This window comes from Typopeltis vanoorti, chromosome 15 (genome assembly GCF_054136105.1).
Source record: "Typopeltis vanoorti isolate ZY-2024b chromosome 15, IOZ_Tvanoo_1.0, whole genome shotgun sequence".
Classification (NCBI taxonomy): domain Eukaryota; kingdom Metazoa; phylum Arthropoda; class Arachnida; order Uropygi; family Thelyphonidae; genus Typopeltis; species Typopeltis vanoorti.
Genome location: NC_143563.1, coordinates 73,380,274 through 73,401,439, shown reverse-complemented (window position 1 = coordinate 73,401,439; position 21,166 = coordinate 73,380,274). Strand labels below are relative to the sequence as shown.

Genomic DNA, 21,166 nt, shown 5'->3' with positions numbered 1-21,166 from the left:
TAAAAAGTAATTTGTTGATATATTTTTTGAATAGTTAAAGGCTGTAGTCTTTGGGGACGGGAGGGGCAGTTTCAGAGAACAAAGATAGTGAAATGGAGGAAGAGGTGGAGAACTTCGTTCGATAAGTTTGGATTAAATAATTTGGACTAAATGGCTGGTGAACCTCCAGATGGAGTAAACGTTGGCTGTTGATGACCTTCTCCATAGTTTTTGAGACAACAACTGGACAGTAGATTGTTAGATGAATTTTTATCACCTTTTTTTGAAATGAACTGAATGGAGGCTTGTTTCCATGCTGTGGGGAAGATTCCAGTCGAGTAGGAAAGATTCAAGAGGCAATATAGGATAGGTGTTAATTTCGAAGCACAGTATACCACCAGGCAGAAAACTAAACGTGGTATGAAGCCAGTAATTCTTGACAGAGTGGAGTCGGTATTTTGCCATGGTCATCAATGCAGGAATTGAAAGAGAAGAATGATATCAGTCGATTAGCCCTTGGTTGATATTACAACAGTATTATCTATCTAGATGTGAGAGAAGTGGAAGATGGGCAAGTAGAAGTTACATCCGATAGCTTTGGCTAGAGACTAGAAGGCTCGACTGCCGGATCAGGAACTTTGACCTTTTCAAAATAGGATTAAAATTTAGTATTTTTTAAAATAGCTGTTCAAAGCTGCATTATAGGCTGAGTGTGACTGAAGGTTTATTCTCAAGTCATTTGTGAGGTGCTGAAATTTTTTCTTGGATTGTCTTGGAATACTGGTTGGAGAACCAAGGCTTTAGGGGTAGCGAAGGATGAAGGCATTCATTCCAGTTAGAATTACATCTGTTATTCGGTCTGTGTAGGTGTTTGGATCGGGAGAACTGAAGCAGTAGTCAGACCATGGAAAAGAAAAGAAGTTACGGAGGTCGCCCCAATGTAGCACCTTGTAATGCCAGAAAACATAATACTGAAATTGGCTGTGTATGCATGAAACTTGGATCAAGTTTGGTCTGAGTTACAAAGAGATGTGCTTCAAGGAATGCACATCTTATTGAAATACGGTTTCACTGCAGATCACAAAATTCTCTCATAGAAACATTTAAAAAATTCAACAAAAATTGCAAAAAAGCAACAACAACGAACATTAAGAATCCTCACAGAAAAGTTTCCATATCTATTTCACGAACATTCGCAGCCTCAACAGCAGTATGAACGTTATGCACGACTACCACCTACAGTGATCAAAACTAGACTTATTACTTCGAATGGAATCTCGACTGGCGACTTCAACAACTATTATCTACCTCAATACCGCTTCATACCACCATACCTGAATCCTTCTAAGCACGAACTGGCAGAGCAAGTGGCATCAGGATTTATAGCTAGCAGATCGGGAATTGTTACTATCAGGTTCGTCTCGTGTACTAACTAGCGTAACCTGAGAACTGTTTTACTGCTGTACCCTCGAATGAGGGGGAAAAATCCCTAGAGTGTATTTAGTATGCCCTTGAAGGGTGCTACTCATATTACAATTGAGAAGAGGGGACAGGGAAACTTGTGAGCCGTCTTCTTCCCTTCACGTATTAGGCCTAGTGGCCTGTTACGGGGCTATCTCCTTAGTCCTTCCTACCCGTCCCGAGGAAAAGGTGGCTAGCCCTATGCCTCCCGGTGTGTCCTATGTCTGTAGATGCGTGTGTTCACGTGTCCGGTTTGCCTGCTTGCGGGATGAAAACTCCCCCAGATAAACTGGTGGTAAAAAACCCTGCTGTCCATGCCCAAGACCGGTTAACTTGGCTATCTGAGAAAGATCCTTAAGCTCTCACGTCGTCGACGGGGATCGAACATAGGACACTCCTTCCGCAGGCATATGGTTGCGAAGCGCCCATACCTGGGGAAAGAGTGTCCTAGGAACCGCGCGAACCTTATGGGCCGTAAATAGCAAATTTTCTTCCATCAGAATAATGCGTACTTAGCTGTAACAATCGAATTTGCACAATTTAGAGGACCTAATTAAGGTTCTTCGTGATGAGTGGGGTACATTTATAACCATTCTGCATATTAAAAATCATATAAAAACGTACCTGTACTGGACAACATATTCCTGGCAGCAGGAGATTTCTAAAACAGACTGATTGACGAAGTTTTACGAGATCAAAAATCAAGTACGGGCATCTGTTAATGTCACCACATTTTCCAGAAAATCCGTCAGGAGTACGACAATGGTTATTATTACTAAGAGCCAATGCCAAGTCCTTACCAATTTGGTTAACTAAAGGGAAACAAAAACAAACAAATAAATGTATGTATAAGGATTGCAGAAATATTTTTTCTTTTCGTTTTAACATATAAATATTTTAATGCTCTAAATTCATTTACATACAATTCTGTTAATCTTAAAATATATTTATTCGCTTTATTAGTGATTTGTTTGCCAACGCATGTTTCTTGCAATATATTGTTCTGTTTTACTATCTTTCTGTGCTACGAAATAGGGTGATTAATCCATATTCCTCTAGTGTCCTAGATCTATATGGATCTATATATTGCATGAAGACATTCTAGCCGATCGCCTCTTTTGTGGGATGAAAACCTTTCTACCACCGTATGAGAGGGGCTAACTCATCTTCTGGTGGTAGAAAGGAAGGAGACGCAAAGGAACTTTTTCAGAGACAGATGCACAACGAAGTGTTACCAGCCAAAATAAGAAGATTGGAGGAGGGGGGGGAGAACAATTAAGTTACAGAAGCTAATTCATGTCGTATACAAAGAAATGCTGTGATGAAAGTTTTACAGTTGTGCCGTTTATAATAATACTAATTGCATAACCTAATCTTAGGACTAATTTCGATGTAGACCAGAATAAAATGAATGATTTTTTTTCTATGAACATTAACTGCCACCTAATATACCGGCAGCTAGTTGTTATGGAAGTTAAGTAATCAGCTATTGATTTAAAGACCATAAAAAATAAATAGAAATAAAGAGAAAGTTGGCCAACTTGCTGGCGTTTTTGCTAAATACTTAAACGATAAATTTTCAAAAGAAACATAGCATTGTGTGTGTGTGTGTGTGTGTGTGTGTGTGTGTGTGTGTGTGTGTGTGTGTGTGTGTGTGTGTGTGTGTGTGTGTGTGTGTGTGTGTGTGTCTTATCAATGTATTGCTGGAATTTCAGAAAGCGTTTTAGATTCTCAGCAATTAAAACGATTGCTGCCGCGTAACCGCTTCTCAATACAGCTAAATCAAACACAGCTTGAGCTGTCTTCTGCTGAATTTCTCCGTCAAATAAAAATGCTTAATCGATTCGATTTGAAACTGGAGTTATGGGCTTGAGTGATTCTCGCAATAAGTGTCAGCACCTGCATTCACTACCATGACTCTTGACAAATTGAATGCGCTATAAATGTTTAGTTAACGCATGTAATATGCACATTCTTAAAGCATAATGATATCAACTATTTTCGATTTTTTTAGGATATATTTATCCAGTTAACCAATAAGAAAATGTTTATCCCTCCTTTTTTTTTTAATTTTTTTTATTTTAAATCGTAATTAAAGGCTTGTTTGCTTGCCTATAAACATAATTCCTGAGAGTATCAGATAGGGTTTTCCCCTAGAAGCTATTACAGCTTAAAAATTTCCCGTAAGATATAGGACACTGACACAACACCCTATTTAGAGAAATCCTCATTCAAGAGAGACGCTGATTCCGTTTATGATAACACTCCCATGTAGGTCAAACACCTTTCACAGAACATTAGCGAAAGGCTAAAGCAGGACAATTACCTTTCTTGCCTTCAGGAAGTTGATGTACTTCAAGTTATCTACTGTTTAACTGGTCGAGCAAATCTTATTTATTTATTTTTTGATGCAGTACTTTTGTTGTTCGCTGTTGTTTTGAACAAGTGTCTTCATCTGGTTTGCATGAAAGAATCAACTTCCCGTGACAGGTGCTACGTCCAAACGTAGCACTGTTTACTATAGGTTTTGTTATTATTAATCTTCTATATTTTTAAACCTTTGAAAGTCAAAAGGACTGTATACACTCACACAGTGCGATCCCCAAGTTTTAGGACAAAAATTATAAAAAATCCAAAGCACACGAGAAAAAGATAAAAACATATTTGTTATTCGAAATACGATTCGTTGGCATACAGTACAATTTTTTTGGAGAGCCCTAGAAATTTTCGCTTGTTCGATTGTCTTTAATTCATCAGTTACAGTTTTTTTGGATAAGTAGGACATCCGCAAATTGGTGACCTTTCATCTTCATTTTCAACTTGGTGAACAGAAAATAGTCCGGAGGGTATAAAAGTGGTGAGTATGGGAAGTGAAGGGTTCGAATCCCGCCGTGGGCATGGATTCGAACCCCTCACTGTTTGAATGTTTGTGATTGTCCTACAAACTTTGTGGAAAGGGGATCTGCGACCCTACCACTTCTTCTAGCAGAAGACATCATTGCCAAAACCATGTGAGGTGTGGCAGTGACCATATGGCGTCTACGGACGTCAAATGTGAAAAAAAAAAAAAAAAAAAACCGTTTGTTGTCAAAAATCTCGCGTCCGGAATGCGGAGCGACGAACATGTTGAATGTGTTTCAGATGATAATAACTTTATAAAATTCCGCATCCACAGTTCTATCCTCCGGTACGAATTCTTTGTGCGCCACGCCTTGAGAGTCAGAAACAAAAAACAAACAAACAAAAAAATATCAACATGGTTTTGATGCGTGACTTTTGGAATCTCGGTTTCTTCGGTCTGGAAGATATCTCATCAACCCATTCAGAACTCTGTCGCTTTGTTTCGGGATCGTAGGCGAAACACCAACTCTCGTCTCCCGTAATGATTTTGTCAAATAAATTTTCGTCTGCATCCGCCATTGCGATAATGTCCTGATAACATGTGACTCGATCTTCTCTTTGCTGAAATGTCAAGGCATGTGATACAAAACACGTCCACGGCTCCCTCTTTCCGAAATCTTCACTCAGAACTCGAAGAACGACGCTCTTAGGGATGTTTGAAGCCTCCGCTATCATCCGTGATGTGATTCGACGATTGTTCTTCAATTCAGAAGCAATATTTTCCTGAATATAAGTCGATATGGGACGGCCACTTCTCTCGTCATATTCTATCGACTCCCTTTCGTCTCGAAATTGCGAATACCACCTGAAGACGTCAGACCGGTTCAGCGTCTCATTTGCATAACGCCTTTTGTATCATTTCGTTTCTGTAGCACTTCAGAACTAAATTTCATTCCAATTCTCCGTTCACTTTTCATATTCATGACGTACAAAGAATCCACGAACTCTTCTGTAGATTGATTCAACGTAATTTTATGCCATTTCAGTTCTCCAATAAGCAAGGTAACGGCTGTCACTCATAGTAATGAAAATCATGATGGAGGGATCAAGCAAATTGTTATTGACTATGAATTATTTATTTCCATTATTCATTACTGCTGATTTCTAATAACCTGCATTGATAAAGACTCATCTTCCATTCTGCTTACGTCACCATACTACCTTAGATTAGTTTTCGGTCCTCCTAGATCTCCGATCCATGTGTTTAAAGCAGTCTGAATATAGCTTTCTCTTTGTTTTCGTGGTATGTTTTTTTTTTTTTAATAGTTGGTTTAAACTATATTTTACAAAGAAGTTACCACTTTAATTAATTAATGTTTATTCAACAGAATCACGCCTTTGCGTATAATAAATTCAGTATATTCTATATCGTAAATCCACTCGAATTCTTATATTATACTTATTCACCTTAATTACATGGAATAATTTTAACTCGGGCGAAAAACGGGCATTTTGGAGTTAAAATTTTTCTGATAAAATGTTTTTAACATTTTGCAATATATTTTCATAATATAAGTCTTGGAATAAGCTTCAACCACGCGTTTTTATTTAATTCTAATTTTTAAACGTAGTACTACTTGTTTATGCGAAACTTAATGATGAGAAAATGAATCTCTATGGAAGCAAGTATGGCTTTGTTAATGCAAACTCACGTTTCAGTTTGATTTTACATTATAGAGAAAACATTGGAAAGAAAGATCATTTAATTTTTTTAATTTAATAATTTAATCGCTACAAATAATAACACCTGTAATATTCACAGATGCAAAAGGAGGGAGCGGAATTCATTCAGGTTAATCTACGCTTGGCCTTTTTATAAGAATATGTAAATAAGCTCAAAGAAATCGATAATATTCTTAAGTATTGGCATCGATGACTATGCATGTGCCTTTTCTAGAATTCGGTATACGTGGAAAGTTCACGCCACAGAGATATTGAAGAGAATATGAAAAAACACTATTTCTATATTAGCTTCCAGAGGGAGCTTCCTCTTACTCCCCCTCGGAACAAAACTTTTCGAGGAAAGACCAAAAAACAAAGATGCTGATTTAACAGAATTATTTAAATTGTTTAACATAATTTCAAAGAAAAAAAGTACTTAATAGATATCTAAAGTTCGCATGTGATAATTTTGAACCTGATAAGAGTTTCAAGAATTTTTTATTGACATTGAGGGAGTCCTGAGATTGAGGGGGGGGGGGTGAACAAAAAGAATAGCCAGAAGTACTGATACCATCCACTGTTGATTTTAGCAAGCTATTTTTAACAGGATAGGGAAGGTAATTTCTTTGGAGATTTATTCATTTATTTATTCGATGGCATAAATAAAACATGCAGTACAGTTCACTATCATTTTGAAAACCAATAAAATTAAAAGGTTATATCCATATTAGTCAAATAGTTCATAGCTTCGGGAGTAACACTTAAAAAGTTCGATTTGTCTCCTGAATATGCTCTAAGATAACATTGGGTCACAATATGGTCCACGGTTTGTCTTTGAGCTCCACAGGTCACAATGTGGGATAGTCGTTTACCCCATTTAAAAAGCATGTCCGCACATACACCATGATCAGTTCGTATTCTGTTAAGCTGAGTCCAGGATTTTTGTGGAAGGTTTGAGCCAGCATCAAAACTTTCTTGTAATTTGTTGAGAAAAAAATTTGTAATATCATCTGTCTGGCTCTTTCATTGTTCTTGCCACTTTTGCTTCAAGTCGAAGTTAGATTGTAGTAGTTGTTGGGCTTGTTTTAGAGTGGATTTCTCGACCTCAGGTGTTGTACACTTAAGTCTGGGAGACCTAAGTGTATTGGTAGGGGGCTGTGTTCTCCAAGATTTTCATATATTCCTGTAAGAGAACTTTAGTTCTGCACAGACTTGGTGGAACAATGTTGCTAAGAGCCGGAAGCCAATGTGCGGGCGTTGAAGTCAGTCTCATTGTATTATTTAGTTCGTTATCAACAAGTTTAACATGTGTGCTATTTAGCCACACTGATGAACAATATTCGGCAACATATTATCGGCTGTTGCTCCCCCCCCCCCCGTGTCGTGCCTATTAGTTTTTGTATTATGTTTTTAGGTGTTCTTAACTTAGCAGAAACGTTTATGCTGCTTATAAGAGAGCGTGCGGTCCAAGGTCACGCCCAAGTATTTCGGAAACTTATTGTGTCGTAGTAAGCAGCCTTCAAAGCAGTTATGCAAAGACATCTGCCATGCGATTATTAAGGTGAAAGCTTGATACTTCTGTTTTGTCTGGATTGAGCTAGAGCCTCCATTTTTTTTTGTAATATTCACCTATTGTTTTCAGATCTTTTGTAAGTACGTCTTCAGTCTGACTCATGTTTTTGTGTCGAATGGCAATTACAGTGTCATCAGCATAACAGAACTTGTGAGATGGTGGCAAGCAAGTTGTATGTGTATAGATTATAAAGTAGGGGCGCCAATACTGACCCTTGTCGAAGATAATTATTAAGTTTTCGTTGACGGGACATTTTACTTCCTAATATAACTTGAAAGAAACGTTCCGTGAGCATGGAGGAAATTAAGTTTTTGCGAAAAAAAAAAAAAATTCTATTTCTTCTTTGAAGAAATAGTTTTTCACAGAAAGGACAATTATCTCAGTTGCTGTACGAGTTTGCAAAGCAGTTTAAATTGAAATATGAGATACATTGATAATAATAAACAAATATGTTTAATACTGAGTTAGATCTACATACATTTTTGCCTTGGTCGAAATCGTTGAGCTTGTACATAAATGGTAATAATGAGAAGAACCACAATGATCTTAACATCCATTATCCCTATAAATATAAAAAAGAGTAAGTATAAAATAGTTACTGGCTTAATTAAATGATTAACATTTATTTAATTTTATATTCATTTCAATATTAATTTCTTGATTTTGCGTATAATTCACAAAATCATGAAAAATTATATCAGGTAGGAGAGGTGTACTATTCTACAAGTGTTTCATTACTTTACGGCAGAAAATAGGGGCTATCTCTTGAGGTGTCATCTTATTAATTTTTCACATTTACTTTCTGTGCCAAAGCGGGGAGGGAAGAATGACTAATGAAGATTATACTGTTGAAATTTTATCGTTCCAAAAAAGGGAAAAAAGGTTGGCCAGAGTTCTACAGAAAGGTCTCACTAGAGCGAACGTTTATGCTCGCTCTGTGGGGAAAATAACCAGCAACTAAACCCCCAAAGTTTTGTTTTGACCGCCATGTCTATATAAACGCCTTGGAGACGCTGCCGTCGAATTCTTAACCTGATCTTTTTAACCAGGTGGTTAATCAGAAGCGGAAAGTATTTAGTGTCACATTTTAAAACAAAAACAAAGTCCTTTTTTTGGAAACTTCGTCCGTGAAAAACAAACAAAAAAAAATTACTCTTGCATAGTCACTGGAAAGATTTAAACCACAGTGATTGCAGAAATTTTATGTATTACGTTTTGATATATTAAAAGACGCTGTTTTCAAATAAGTATACCGAAAATAAATGATTGTTTCTGGTATTTCAGTCGAGTATTCGCGGACCACAGCCTAAGCAATATTCAGTCTGTAAATACCATTAAAAGTACAGCACTGATCGTTGTGTTTTTTCTCACGGACCCAAATGAGAGAGTCCATAATGAATGTTAATGGAACAGCAGGACTGTTCCTTGTTCATATATCTGCCAAATGTGTATGTTTAGGAATGGGAAGTGAGTTCAGTTAGTGGAAGAAATAAAATACTCAAGCTCCTATAGTAAGACCGGGCTTAGCCTTATTTGAAAACTTAGGAATTTTTTTTTTCTCGTCGAATCAAAAAAGTTTCTTTCTAAATCTCTTTGAAATTATTATTGTTATTGTTGTTGCTGCTGTTACAAATCTTTTGGAATCAAAGACTCATCGAGGGAAAAGTTTATATAGCAATTGATTATGACAGCAAATCTCCATAAAAGATCTATGCCAACAACAAATCTATCATATTGAACCTTAAACTTATTTACACTCTTAGCATGTTCCTTAATAGTTCACATATTTGTTGCCCAAGACAAACACTTAAATGGTTTTAGGATGTCAAACTTTTTTTATCATAGGTCAACCACATAATTTATCTACAGATTGCAACTTTCTTTTATATGGATACGAGATTACTATGATTAAGCAATGTATTTAATCGTTGAATAGACATCGCGTTTGGCTGAATCAAGATTTCGATGGATTTGATTCATTTAGCTAAGAGAAAACGACAACAGTAAGCAAGAACTCGAGTTTCCAATAGCATTCGCCCAGTTTTAGCAAGAACGCATGCGCTCTAGCGCATGCTTTGTTGCTAAAACCGGGCGAATGCGATGGGGAAACCACTGAAGTTGTAGCAACAACGCATGCGCTCCAGTGCATGCGTTGTTGCTACAACTTCAGTGGTTGGTTGTGATTGTTTAAGAATTTACTAATGCAACTAAGATATGAATAATAATAACAATAATAATAATAATAATAATTATTATTATTATTATTATTACGTGACACCTCCAGGAAGTCCAAGGACTCATTGCGGGAGGACACTTCGCTACCAGACATAACACACTCGCCTCTAGGCGAGTGTGTTTTCTGTTAATTATGCGTATTATTTAGTTATATTATCAGTTACGGCATATTATTATGGTATTCGATACGACCAGCATTAAACAAAACTACGAATACCATGTTTGCATAGCTACAGTCGACTGTAGTGTTGACGTCAACAGGTTAAGAACATTTACGTTTAAAAAATAACAATAAAATAAATAAATAAATACTGTGCTGGAAACGTAGGACTTTTTCCTGCATTCATAAAAATTGCTGGTTCGCCATTGTTAAAACAGAATTAATTGCAATTAAAAAAAAAAAAGACTGTATCTGTCTCTTGTGCCACCACAACGATCCCAGGGAAAGGAATCCCCCTCCCTCACTCCTTAATCTTCTCTCTTCTCTCTCTCTCTCTCTCTCAATCTCTCTCTTCTTCACCCGGATGAGTAATCAAATAAACTCATAACAGGTATTTTTTCTGGGTCACTAGTAAAGACGATTTAGTTCAATACTTATATTCAACTTTATATATACGCTGACAAGGTCAGAAATGTCAACTCTAGATCGTTAATTTCAAATCTAGATGCGTCAGAGCCCTGCAAGCAGAGTTTTTTTTTTACTAAACTATTTTCCGAATATGCGTATTATACTGTTATATTCAATAGTGTGAATTTAATAAAATAAAACCAGCAGCTTCTCAAAATAAATAAATAACAATAAATAAATAAATAACACAAAAATAAAAATAAATAATTTTTTGAAAATACTAAATAACAGAATATTTTAAATACGAAAATAACAAAAATGAATAAAAAACAAAACCGAAACGAACTAATTTGAAATACTGTGGAGTTCCGCGTAATAACCAACTGCCTGCGCCTTTGCATTTTAGATTCTCTTCTTTTAGATTACATGAATAGGATATAAAGTATTTAATGAGAATCCTGTTTTGCATTTTCAATAAAAATTCTATTAAGAGGAGATTGCCACAGGATATGTGTCAGTTTTCGAGATATAAGATTCAAATTATAGATAGCATTTAATACGTATTGACTCATCATTATATTAAGCGACTTTTTTTTTTTAATTTACTTTTATTTCAAGTAATTCCTACTGATGTTGTGCAAAATGCCAAATGAAACGATTATAGGAGGTGCTCCTTTCAAAGAATGAGGTTTCTAGGTGCTTCTGTAGGCGAAATTGCTTACCGTCTCCCACTCCTTTTTCGACGTGGACTAACTTGAGCACAAAAGACATCTCTTTTGTGCTATCTTTTTTTTTTATCTTATATTTCAATCCGGATATTCTGATTAGCAGAATATATTTTCGGGGCAAACTCTTAGCACAATTTTTATGGTTTTGTTTCAGATACAAGAATTAATATCAGATATGAAATGTCATAGGAGTTCTTTAAATGATGTCGGCTTTAAATATATTATTATTATTATTATTATTATTATTATTATTATTATTATTATTATTATTATTATTATTATTATTATTCCTGATACCTCCAAGGAGTCCGAAGACTCATCGCGGGAGGACATCTGCAACTGTCTCTACACCTAACCGCTACTACGAATCATCTCCATCAACGCCATCTACCGCCCACCTCCAACACCACCACAACTAGTAATTTTTGTCTGTAAATTGCGTGTGTTCTGAAGGGCCGATTTGTATGTATGTGGGATGAAAAACCCGAGTTTCCGGGAGAAAAAACCCTGCTACCTCCGTATGAGATCGGCTAACTCACCTTCGAATTGAAATCGACCAGATAAAGATTCCTCCCGTCGCGACGAGAATCGAACTTAGGCCTATTCCAATCGAAGGGCGCAATGTACCGTCGTTCTTCCAATTGCGCTACGGAGGCGCTTAAACAGCGTTGGTTCCACTCAGTGACGGGCTCCCCGACCACTGAGCAGAACCGCTCAAATTCCGAGGAAAATAATTCACCGGCAAGAACCCCTCAGCGGGCCGTGCCGGAGAACACCTTCCCCGGAGACTCAAAACACACACACACACACACACACACACACACACACACACACACACACACACACACACACGTGTGTGTGTGTGTGTGTGTGTGTGTGTGTGTGTTATTTTGCCTTTAAAGTTTACAGATGTTCATAACTTCAACAGTTATCGTAATTTTTCAAATCCGCTGGCTTTTTCAGCTCTTCATTTTTTTAGTTGTTTGTTAAGCATACTTCAAAGCAACTAAGCTAATGGATGGGTGTATTATAGTCTAAATTTCATGTTCTCTGGCGGATTTGTTTTGTCGAAGCTTCCGCCTCAATACCAGCCTCTGCTGTAGAAATCGAAGATTCTCCAATAGTTTAACGGATACATCCATCACCCCCAGAGGAGAAACTTGTTTCAAATTCAGTGCATTATACATTTTAGAAACAGCTTCTGAAGAAAAGTACAATAGAGAAATAAAATAAATAAATAAAATGGTTTCGGGTTGCTGAATACGTCACTCCATTTCTAGCACTGACTATCATGTAACCATCATCTCCAAGGTTATTTATTATGCTTTTCTTCCTTCGTCTAAAATAGGAAATTCGTCTTTGTCTGAATTCCTTAGCCGGAACTGATCTCTAATGCAACTATTTTTCCCTCGAAAATCTGTCGATATTCTTTTTTGTAATGACGATAATCTTTATCAATTTAGCGCTATTGAACATCTCCAGATGTTCCAATTTTCCTTCCCTGAGCATTTGGTAGAAGTAGTTAGAGTATTGTTCAGAATATAAATATGAATTTGGGTAAATCGTGAAGCTGATGTCGTTGTTATCCCACATGAACTTAAGCATTCTGGTGGAAGGTAGATAATAATAATAATAAAACTAGGTTTTCATTCTTTAAAAAGCATACAAACCATCTGCTAAATACATCCAGCTGTCAGAAATAACATACTCGCTTCAAAACTATGGCAATGATTTTTAATAAGCACTCTTGGATTCCAGCCGGATTTGGCTAGCCGCATACAACACATCGGTGAAAACTTTACCATATATTAGAGCCGTAGCTTAGTCGGTATAGACAAAAGCCCTTTGGTCGGAAAGACCTGGGTTCGATTCCGCTCAGTGACGTGAGGGAACCTTTATCTGGTCTCCTTCGATGAAAAGTGAGTTAGTCGGTCTCATATAGAGGTAGGGGGTTTTTTCGCCCGGAAATTCGGGTTTTTCGCCCCCCCCCCCCCAGAACAGCCAAACTGGCCCAGTGAACACACACGGATTACAGTCAGGAATACTTAAGACCGTCCCTCCAGCCAAACGTTTGGTTCGTCAGCTATGCCAGTCCCAAGCCGGGATAAAAAATAGGGGAGAGGGGATGAATGGTGCCGTACCTCCCCGTAAAGGGGGCTCACAGCTCTCCAATCATCGTACGAAATAAATTACCATATATTATAAGTTTATGCTCTATACAAACGATTATATTAGCTCTTTAAAAAAAAAAAAAAAACCGGCTGTTTGATTGGCAAACTTGTGTTACGATCACACATATTAGTTCTGTAAGAATGGAAGATTTAGGAGCTGAATACATGAAATAACGCATTTTATATACAGGGTGAAAAGAGATAAGGTATAGTTTTGTGTTATAGATAACGCTACCATATCTGAATCAAGAAATACTTTGACATTCTAAGCGAGTATCGCTCATCTATTCTCAAAACGTGAGATTATAATTATGGAATTCAAAAATACGTTGCTTGCATTCACACCCAATTGTTCTCACAATTACAGAGCATAAAGTAATCCGTAAAATCCCTGTAGGAATTAATCATCCGATCACAATCCAATTCTATTACAGCTGGGAAATCAGGAATTCCTGTGTCCTCCTTCTCATTCCTACATTGTATGGGAAAGACTGTCAGCAGCACTCAAGGATTATATTGGACCTGTTCCTCACATACGCACAAAAGAAGAAGTAGAAACTGCAGTTACAAATCTCACACAACAAATTAATTGTGCTATAAAGGTAGCTTCCTCCTACAAATCTGCCCACAAACCAGATCGTTTGCCTGAAGACATCATGAACTTAATCAGAGACAAAAACAGAGCTCGAAAAAGATTCCGTAACACGTGTGCACCACAAGATAAAACAAATCTAAACAGACTAAATGGGGCAGTAAGAGATGTACTGAAAGCTCATCGAGACTATCTATGGGATGAAAAGTTATCCTCCATTTCACCTAGTGATCACTCTATCTGGGGACTACTGAAAAATACCAAAAACAAAGGCAGATCCCTTCCCCCAATATTAACTGATCAGGGCCTTGCTCACACAGATGTGGACAAAGCAGAGGTTATAGCGCACAGCTTGGAAGGGCAATGCAGACCTTTGTATGGAAACCTTGACTTTGTCCACATACATAAGATTCACAGCAAGGTCAGACACTCACTCAAACTTCCTATCACCAGCACTGACCATATTGTATCAACATCACCTGCTGAGATATATGACATTATTAAAAATTTAAAGAACAAAAAAGCTCCTGGACCAGATGGCATTACTAATCGTGTGATTAAACTTCTGCCCCGGAGGGCAGTAGTGTACCTGACCAGTATAATAAATGCAATTTTAAGATTTCACTATTTTCCTTCCACCTGGAAACTGGCTGACGTAATTCCCATACATAAGCCAGGCAAAGACTCTCACCTACCCCAAAATTATCGTCCAATCAGTCTCATCTCAAATCTGGGTAAGGTTGCAGAGAAGGTCATCCTTTCACGACTTCAGACCTCAGTAAATAACCTAAACATCCTTCCAAAAGAACAGTTTGGTTTTAGGCAACACCATAGTACTACCCAGCAAATCCACAGAATTGTTGAATACATCACTACCAGCTACAACTGGCGCCAGTGCACAGGCGCTGTTTTCTTAGACTTATCCAAAGCATTTGACAAAATCTGGCATTTTGGACTCCTGCACAAGCTTATCTCAGCTGGCATCTCACCTAAAATGGTTCATTTAATCCACTCATATCTTCAAAACAGATCAATGCAAGTAAAAATCAACGGTTCTGCATCCTCCCAGCGCCGCATCTCTGCTGGAGTGCCGCAGGGATCTCTACTGGCTCCATTGCTGTTCTCTATATACGTCAGACATTCCGCACAATCCGATGACTTCCATTTTGGCCCTATATGCGGATGATAGGGCAATACTAACCAGATCGCTCAGACCCCTTTTCATTACCAGAAAGCTTCAAGAAAACATTCTAAAGCTGGAGGGTTGGTTCTCTAAGTGGAGATTGGAAGTCAACCCCCAGAAAAGCTCAGCTGTTCTTTTCTCAAAAAGGCCAATGTCTCCTGTAGGAGATTTGTTACTATTCAATACTAAAATTCCCTGGCAGTCAGAAACAAATTACCTGGGTGTGATTCTCGACAAAAAGCTATCTTTCAATCAACATACCAAGTCTGCATGCACAAAGGCATCTAAAGCCATAGCACAGATCTATCCGCTAATTAATAGAAATAGCAAGCTCAGCAACAGAATCAAATTGCAACTATACCAGATGACAATTCGTCCTATAATCACCTATGCCTCTCCGGCCTGGAGCCACACCGCTAATGCTAACATTATCAAAATACAGCGAGTGCAGAACAAGTGCCTGAGAATGATTTTGAACGCCCCGTGGTATGTTAGAAACATTCAACTCCACAGAGACACAAATATTCCTTATATTTTCTCTTTTCTACGATCCTTAGCCACCAAGTTTTTCCTAAAGACGTCCACACATCCCAACGATTTGGTTCAACAAGCTACAGCATACGATCCAACGGACATATTCAAATATAGAAGACCAAAAGCTATATTGGCCTCCTTCAGTGATGCATAATCTCCATGCCCAATCAGGGCGAGCATTCTGCTCATAAATTTTACCTTCACTGTAACCACAACAGATAGCGGGGAATATGAAAAGCATCTTGCTTCACCCCTAAAGTCATAAATGTCAATTGTCAATTGTAGGAATTACCTGTTTTCATCTTTTAATTATCGAAGACAGAAAAACAATAATATCGTAAATGAGTCTTGTGGCAATCACGCAAAATATTTCTTGTCAATTCTTTCTTATACTTTGCGCTGTCATTTATCTTATGTTTTAATCTTTGGTTCTTGATATCCTTTTTTTTTTTTAACGGTATTAACATCATGATTCCGCTTTTCATAGACCTTTTTGCCTGCATTTTTTTCTTCATCAGTTCTTTTGGTTTGAAAAAAAAATTTTTTTTTCTTAGTAGTCCTTCGCTTAATAATATACAATTTCTTTTCCCTGTCCAAAGTCTTTTCTTGTCTTAACTGTTTATTTATTTTCTTCAGCTGTTGATTATCTTTTCTTTATTATTGTTCAAAACTTATTTATAATTTTAATTTTCATTCTTCACCATTACTGCATAATACAAACGCAAAACACGAACTGTGATAAGATTTCAGGAAAGTGGAAGTTGTGAAGTAAGGAACACGAATAAGAATTACGTATTATCGTAAGCTAGATCAATAGCTTATTCTTCTTCGAATCCATCCGTACTTTTGGATCGGTAGCGTCCCCTAATTAGGGATCACTCCTCTGCTGCATCCCCTGAGGACAAGTATTTATGCCTGTAGATCTGTGTGTTCACTGGGCCAGTTTGCTTATTCTGAGGGACGAAAAACTCGCGTTTCCGGGAGAAAAATCCCCCACTTCTTATGAACTGGCTCACTCACCATTTGATTTAAAAGAACTGATAAAGGTTCCTGACCTCATAGACGGGATGCGAACTCTGAGCTTTTCAACCAAAGGACTCGTCTATATGTTTGTTTATATACCTGTTCGTAAACCGAATTAAGGCTTACGTAAACTAAATAGGTTGCTATATTTTGAAGAAATTTGATATGAGGATATTTATTTGATACTAATTACGAAAACATAATTGAAGCTGACGCAAATCACTTAATTATTCAGCTCCTATCTGCTTTATGTCCATAAGGACACCTGGGGAGTTTTATGTACACTCCGCTGACTATACCCCGTTGTTTGAACAACTGTATTACATGAACGGCTGACACTCTTTAGTTCGAAAGACTCGGGTTAAAATTCCGTCAAAGAATTTTTTTTCTTCTTTTTTTAAGAACATAGCAAGTGACACTTGAAGCTCATTTACGAACCACAAGATTCAGTTGTTCCAACGATAATTCTAACCAGCAATTCTAAGCTGTCGCAAAATATATTTCTTTGTGTTTCATCCATACTGAATGTAAAATAATCATAATAATAATAAAATAATAAATAAATAGAAGTTCATAATTCGAGCGACACGCCTAAAATTTCGTACATTCAGATTGATTCAGAGTGACTGACCTTGTCTGGTTACGTGTGAAATGCATAAATAACTTGCTTATCGATTTAATAGTTACTTGTTTTGGGGGTTAGGGGGGGGGACGCCTTATTTTCATAACAGCCACTCCACTCAACAGTATATTTCTAGTAACCTTTTGGGGTCACTGAACACCAGTCATCTGTATTCCACACTCTCATATATAAAAACTATAAAATAAATTTATTTTATATTGCTTGGTGAGTTATATATATAAAGGACATTGACAGAATTAAGAAACATTTTCGAAAAAATTGGCACACAATGTTAAAAAACGTTGGTATACTTGGATATATTTTACGTCGTATTACTTTTGCAAATATTATATACATGAAATATTCAAGTTCAGTTTGTTAAAGGAATAATAAAAAAAAAATCTTGAAAGACACCGAAATACAACAAAACTGACAAATTCAAAACAAAATTCATCACAGGTCAAGTTAAATGCGTCATAAGTTAAATCCTGACCTATGGTGAAACTTTTTATCAGTTTTATTATTAGTGAAACACTAAGTTATACCGATGCTAGGTTTTTCATGGACGAAAACGAATATTCAGTAAGAATATTATACGTCTGCGTTTTTGATGATGACCAATTTTTAATAATTATGCTTCTTACACCGTCACTCATTTTAACGCTTTCCTTCTTTTCATAATTATAATTACGTCTGGCACCAGCCAATGCAAACAATAAAAATATCGTATCAAGCGTACGTTAAAATAGCTAAATAAAAATATTTTAAAACGGAATACTATGAAATTAAAAAATGATATATTAATGCTTCAATTGCTCTGTTTAACTCAAGGTCTAAAATCATTAGGTTTTTAATTCCGCGCTGGCTTGAAAGTGTCAAAAAAAAAAAAAGTGTCCATTATCATTACTGAACTTTTGGTGTGACATCGTTTTAAATAGTCTTTCTTATCACATAGAGCAAGGAGGGGTTATTTTCCAGACCACTTATCCCTTTTAAAGTGTGAACAAAACTATAATTTGAAGATTAGTAGCATTTTGTTACAATTCATTTTTTGTTTAATCGATGTTATATTCAAAACAAATATACGAGGGCTATAGTCCTCGAGCATTTGTTATGAATACCATAACAGACGTTTTTATTTAGTAGCAGAAAAAAAAAATCGAATATTATTTCAGTTACTATGACTTTCGTATTTTTCCTAAATTTATTATTATTACTGATTGGCTGACACTTCCGTATTCGAGTGTTTTTTCCCCTGCATCACTTGGCATAGGAAGAGCTGGTTGCAAATACTGTTTGTAAAAAGGAATAATCTAGAATTTTTCCAATAAATTTCAGTCGAGGTGATAGGGTTTTTTTTTTTTTTTTTTCCGCTCCCTCTTCCTTTCTCCTATAACTAATGGTTATTCTGGGGTTTTTCCCCTGCTCCAAATGAAAACCGGTCTGAGAACATACGCATCTATGAGTGGACTATGGAGATGTGGCTAGCCTCGTATTTCATCAGAACTGAAGTCATGAAAGCCAGTTATAACTGTAACGGGAAATCAGATCTAATACCTGAACGAAAGAAGACTATTATTTTTATTAATTAATTATAAGATCAGCCTTCATTTAAATTAAAAATGAATGAATTTGTAATTTGTGTTATTATTTTGTTAAGTCGTTCCTTGGTATCTTTTAAGTCATAGGGGAGAAATTATGTTCATGTGTTAATTATGTAATAATATCTTATCACATAAATAGAGAGGTGGCGATTGGCAAACAAATGAAGGCTGTTCGATTTTGAGTGAAAAAAATGCTTTGATAAAATTCTCAATTGTCTATCTACATGAGCTTTTTTTTTTTCATGACCTAAAATCTAAAATCGTATTCATTTGGTAATACCAAAGAGTACCGTCCAAGCTCCTTTTTTTTTTTTTTTTTTTTCTGAATAAAGTTCAGTTTTCGTAAAAAAAAAGTGCAACCATTAATTTACTTTAAATTAATAAATATATAAGTATCACCATTACCGATGTTGAGTTTTAGTTTATAGATTCGCTTCATTATTTGGGATTAAGAAAAAAAAATAAAAAGTACAATTTTTCAAATGTTTAGAACCACGTTTTTTTTTATTTGTTTATTTTTCATTTTTTAAATTTCTTTGAGCCGCCTCGGAGGGCTGGCGGTGAGTAAACAGTTGATATTTTGTTGGCATTCTGTTGTTTATTAGTAGCATGCATGCATGTGAAGTGCCTATTAAATTATATATATTATTATTAACTGTGCTTATTATTATTATTAACGGGTATCGCCATAGTCAGAAGACTCATCGCGGAAGACCACACACAGTTCACAACATACTTACATACCATTCACAATCCAATCAGAATGGTCAATGGAATTCCCAATAGACACTTAATTTTCGAAAAAGTTGAGGAGGAATGCTTAGACCGCTGTAATTCCAGCTAATTTTTTTACGTAAGTATTTTTACTTTTAAACTAAATTATTATTTAAGGAAAGATTAAATAATAGCTTTTATTAACGCTATCATATGAAACGATATTAGAATAGCAGACGAGTGACTTGAAAGGCGCAATATTGCTGACATAATTTAAATATAAATAAATGTTATTTTATAATATAAATTAATAGCAGTTGTTAAAAATACAATTTATCCATACCCTTAAACAGATAAACTTCATAAATTCAGTATACATTATTCATGAGGAGGTATTATATTCTTGTTTACATTCATATTTTACTATAGAGTAAACAAACACAAGTTCGCACGTAAAGTAACCTCATAACTTACGTTTTTTAATTGTGCTTAGCGCAGTTGAGTTCGGCTGTTAAATCGCGTTTTCTAGGAAGTCATGAAATTAAATCACTGCAAACTTTTACAATTTGCTTATGCTTCGGTAAAACATGAACATATAAATAATATATACAAGAATATAATTTCTTGATAAGTACATATATTAATCATACTAGCGAAAGACGTTTTTACAATATTATGAATTCAAGTCCAAAAGATAAATAATGAAGTTTATGAAGCAATTATAAACTGTTTCGTGGAAAAATTAGTAGTATTTTTGTGAACATATTTTGTATGGGTTACTGCCAGCTAATATTTTTTCAAGGGCGCTTGGAAACAATATCGTAATTCATAGGCTTACACACACAAATTTAGCGCAAAATTTGTGTATACAGAAAATATTTGCAGATCTATTTGGAATTGTTCATGATTTTTAATGTACTTTAAGAATATATAAATAAACAGTTAATGAGCATATATTTACTTACTTAAAAAGTAATAATCTTTCCTTAAAAATTACTGGATGTCGAAGATATAAGAGTAATGAAAAACAGTTGAGAAATATCATTAGGACTAATTCGATTTGCACTTGCAGGGCACACACATACATATATACATAGCCAAAATCAGTGTTAGTAGGAATATATGGTATATCTACACACCAAGAGCAAAGGAACACTAATAAAACTGGGTCGAAACTTCTTCGTGAGCGTGTCGTCTTGGTAACCCACATTTTGACTGTCTTTCTTTCATTCCCCTCCCCAACTTGCAACCAACCTAAAAATCTCCGCCAATGATTTCTCACTCGGCTATAACGAAGGCATCGGCCTCATAACAATAGTAAACAAGGTCACACGCACGCGTCGTGATATACGAGAGGACGGAAAATGACCATTTCGCCTTACAGTTATGTAACGTTCTTACTGCAGACAAAGAAAGTGCGAATTTTTTAATTTTTTTAATGAATCCAGTTGTTGCAATATTGAATAGAAAAGCTTTGGAAGTCCGAAAGAAAAATGAATCACCTCAAAAAAAAAAAATAGAGTTAATAATGTTAAATAATATAATATATATACAGTAAAACCCCGTTTTTACGTTCCCCGCAATTTACGTTTTCCTGCCATTTACGTCATTTTCTG

General features: G+C 36.0%; 1 protein-coding gene across 1 annotated transcript in view; it reads right to left on the bottom strand.

The window, feature by feature from the left end:
- LOC150098884 (proclotting enzyme-like) overlaps nucleotides 1-20,779 on the bottom strand; it is a 53,687-nt gene extending 32,908 nt beyond the window's left edge. Inside the window, exons 1-3 of the mRNA XM_090405607.1 lie at nucleotides 20,516-20,779; nucleotides 8,055-8,138; nucleotides 2,065-2,252 (exon numbers count right to left, since the gene is read on the bottom strand). Coding sequence (XP_090261733.1) covers nucleotides 2,065-2,252; nucleotides 8,055-8,133 — 267 coding nt within the window. The 5' untranslated portion in view covers nucleotides 8,134-8,138; nucleotides 20,516-20,779. The remainder of the gene's footprint in view (nucleotides 1-2,064; nucleotides 2,253-8,054; nucleotides 8,139-20,515) is intronic.
- Between the last annotated feature and the right edge of the window lie 387 nt (nucleotides 20,780-21,166).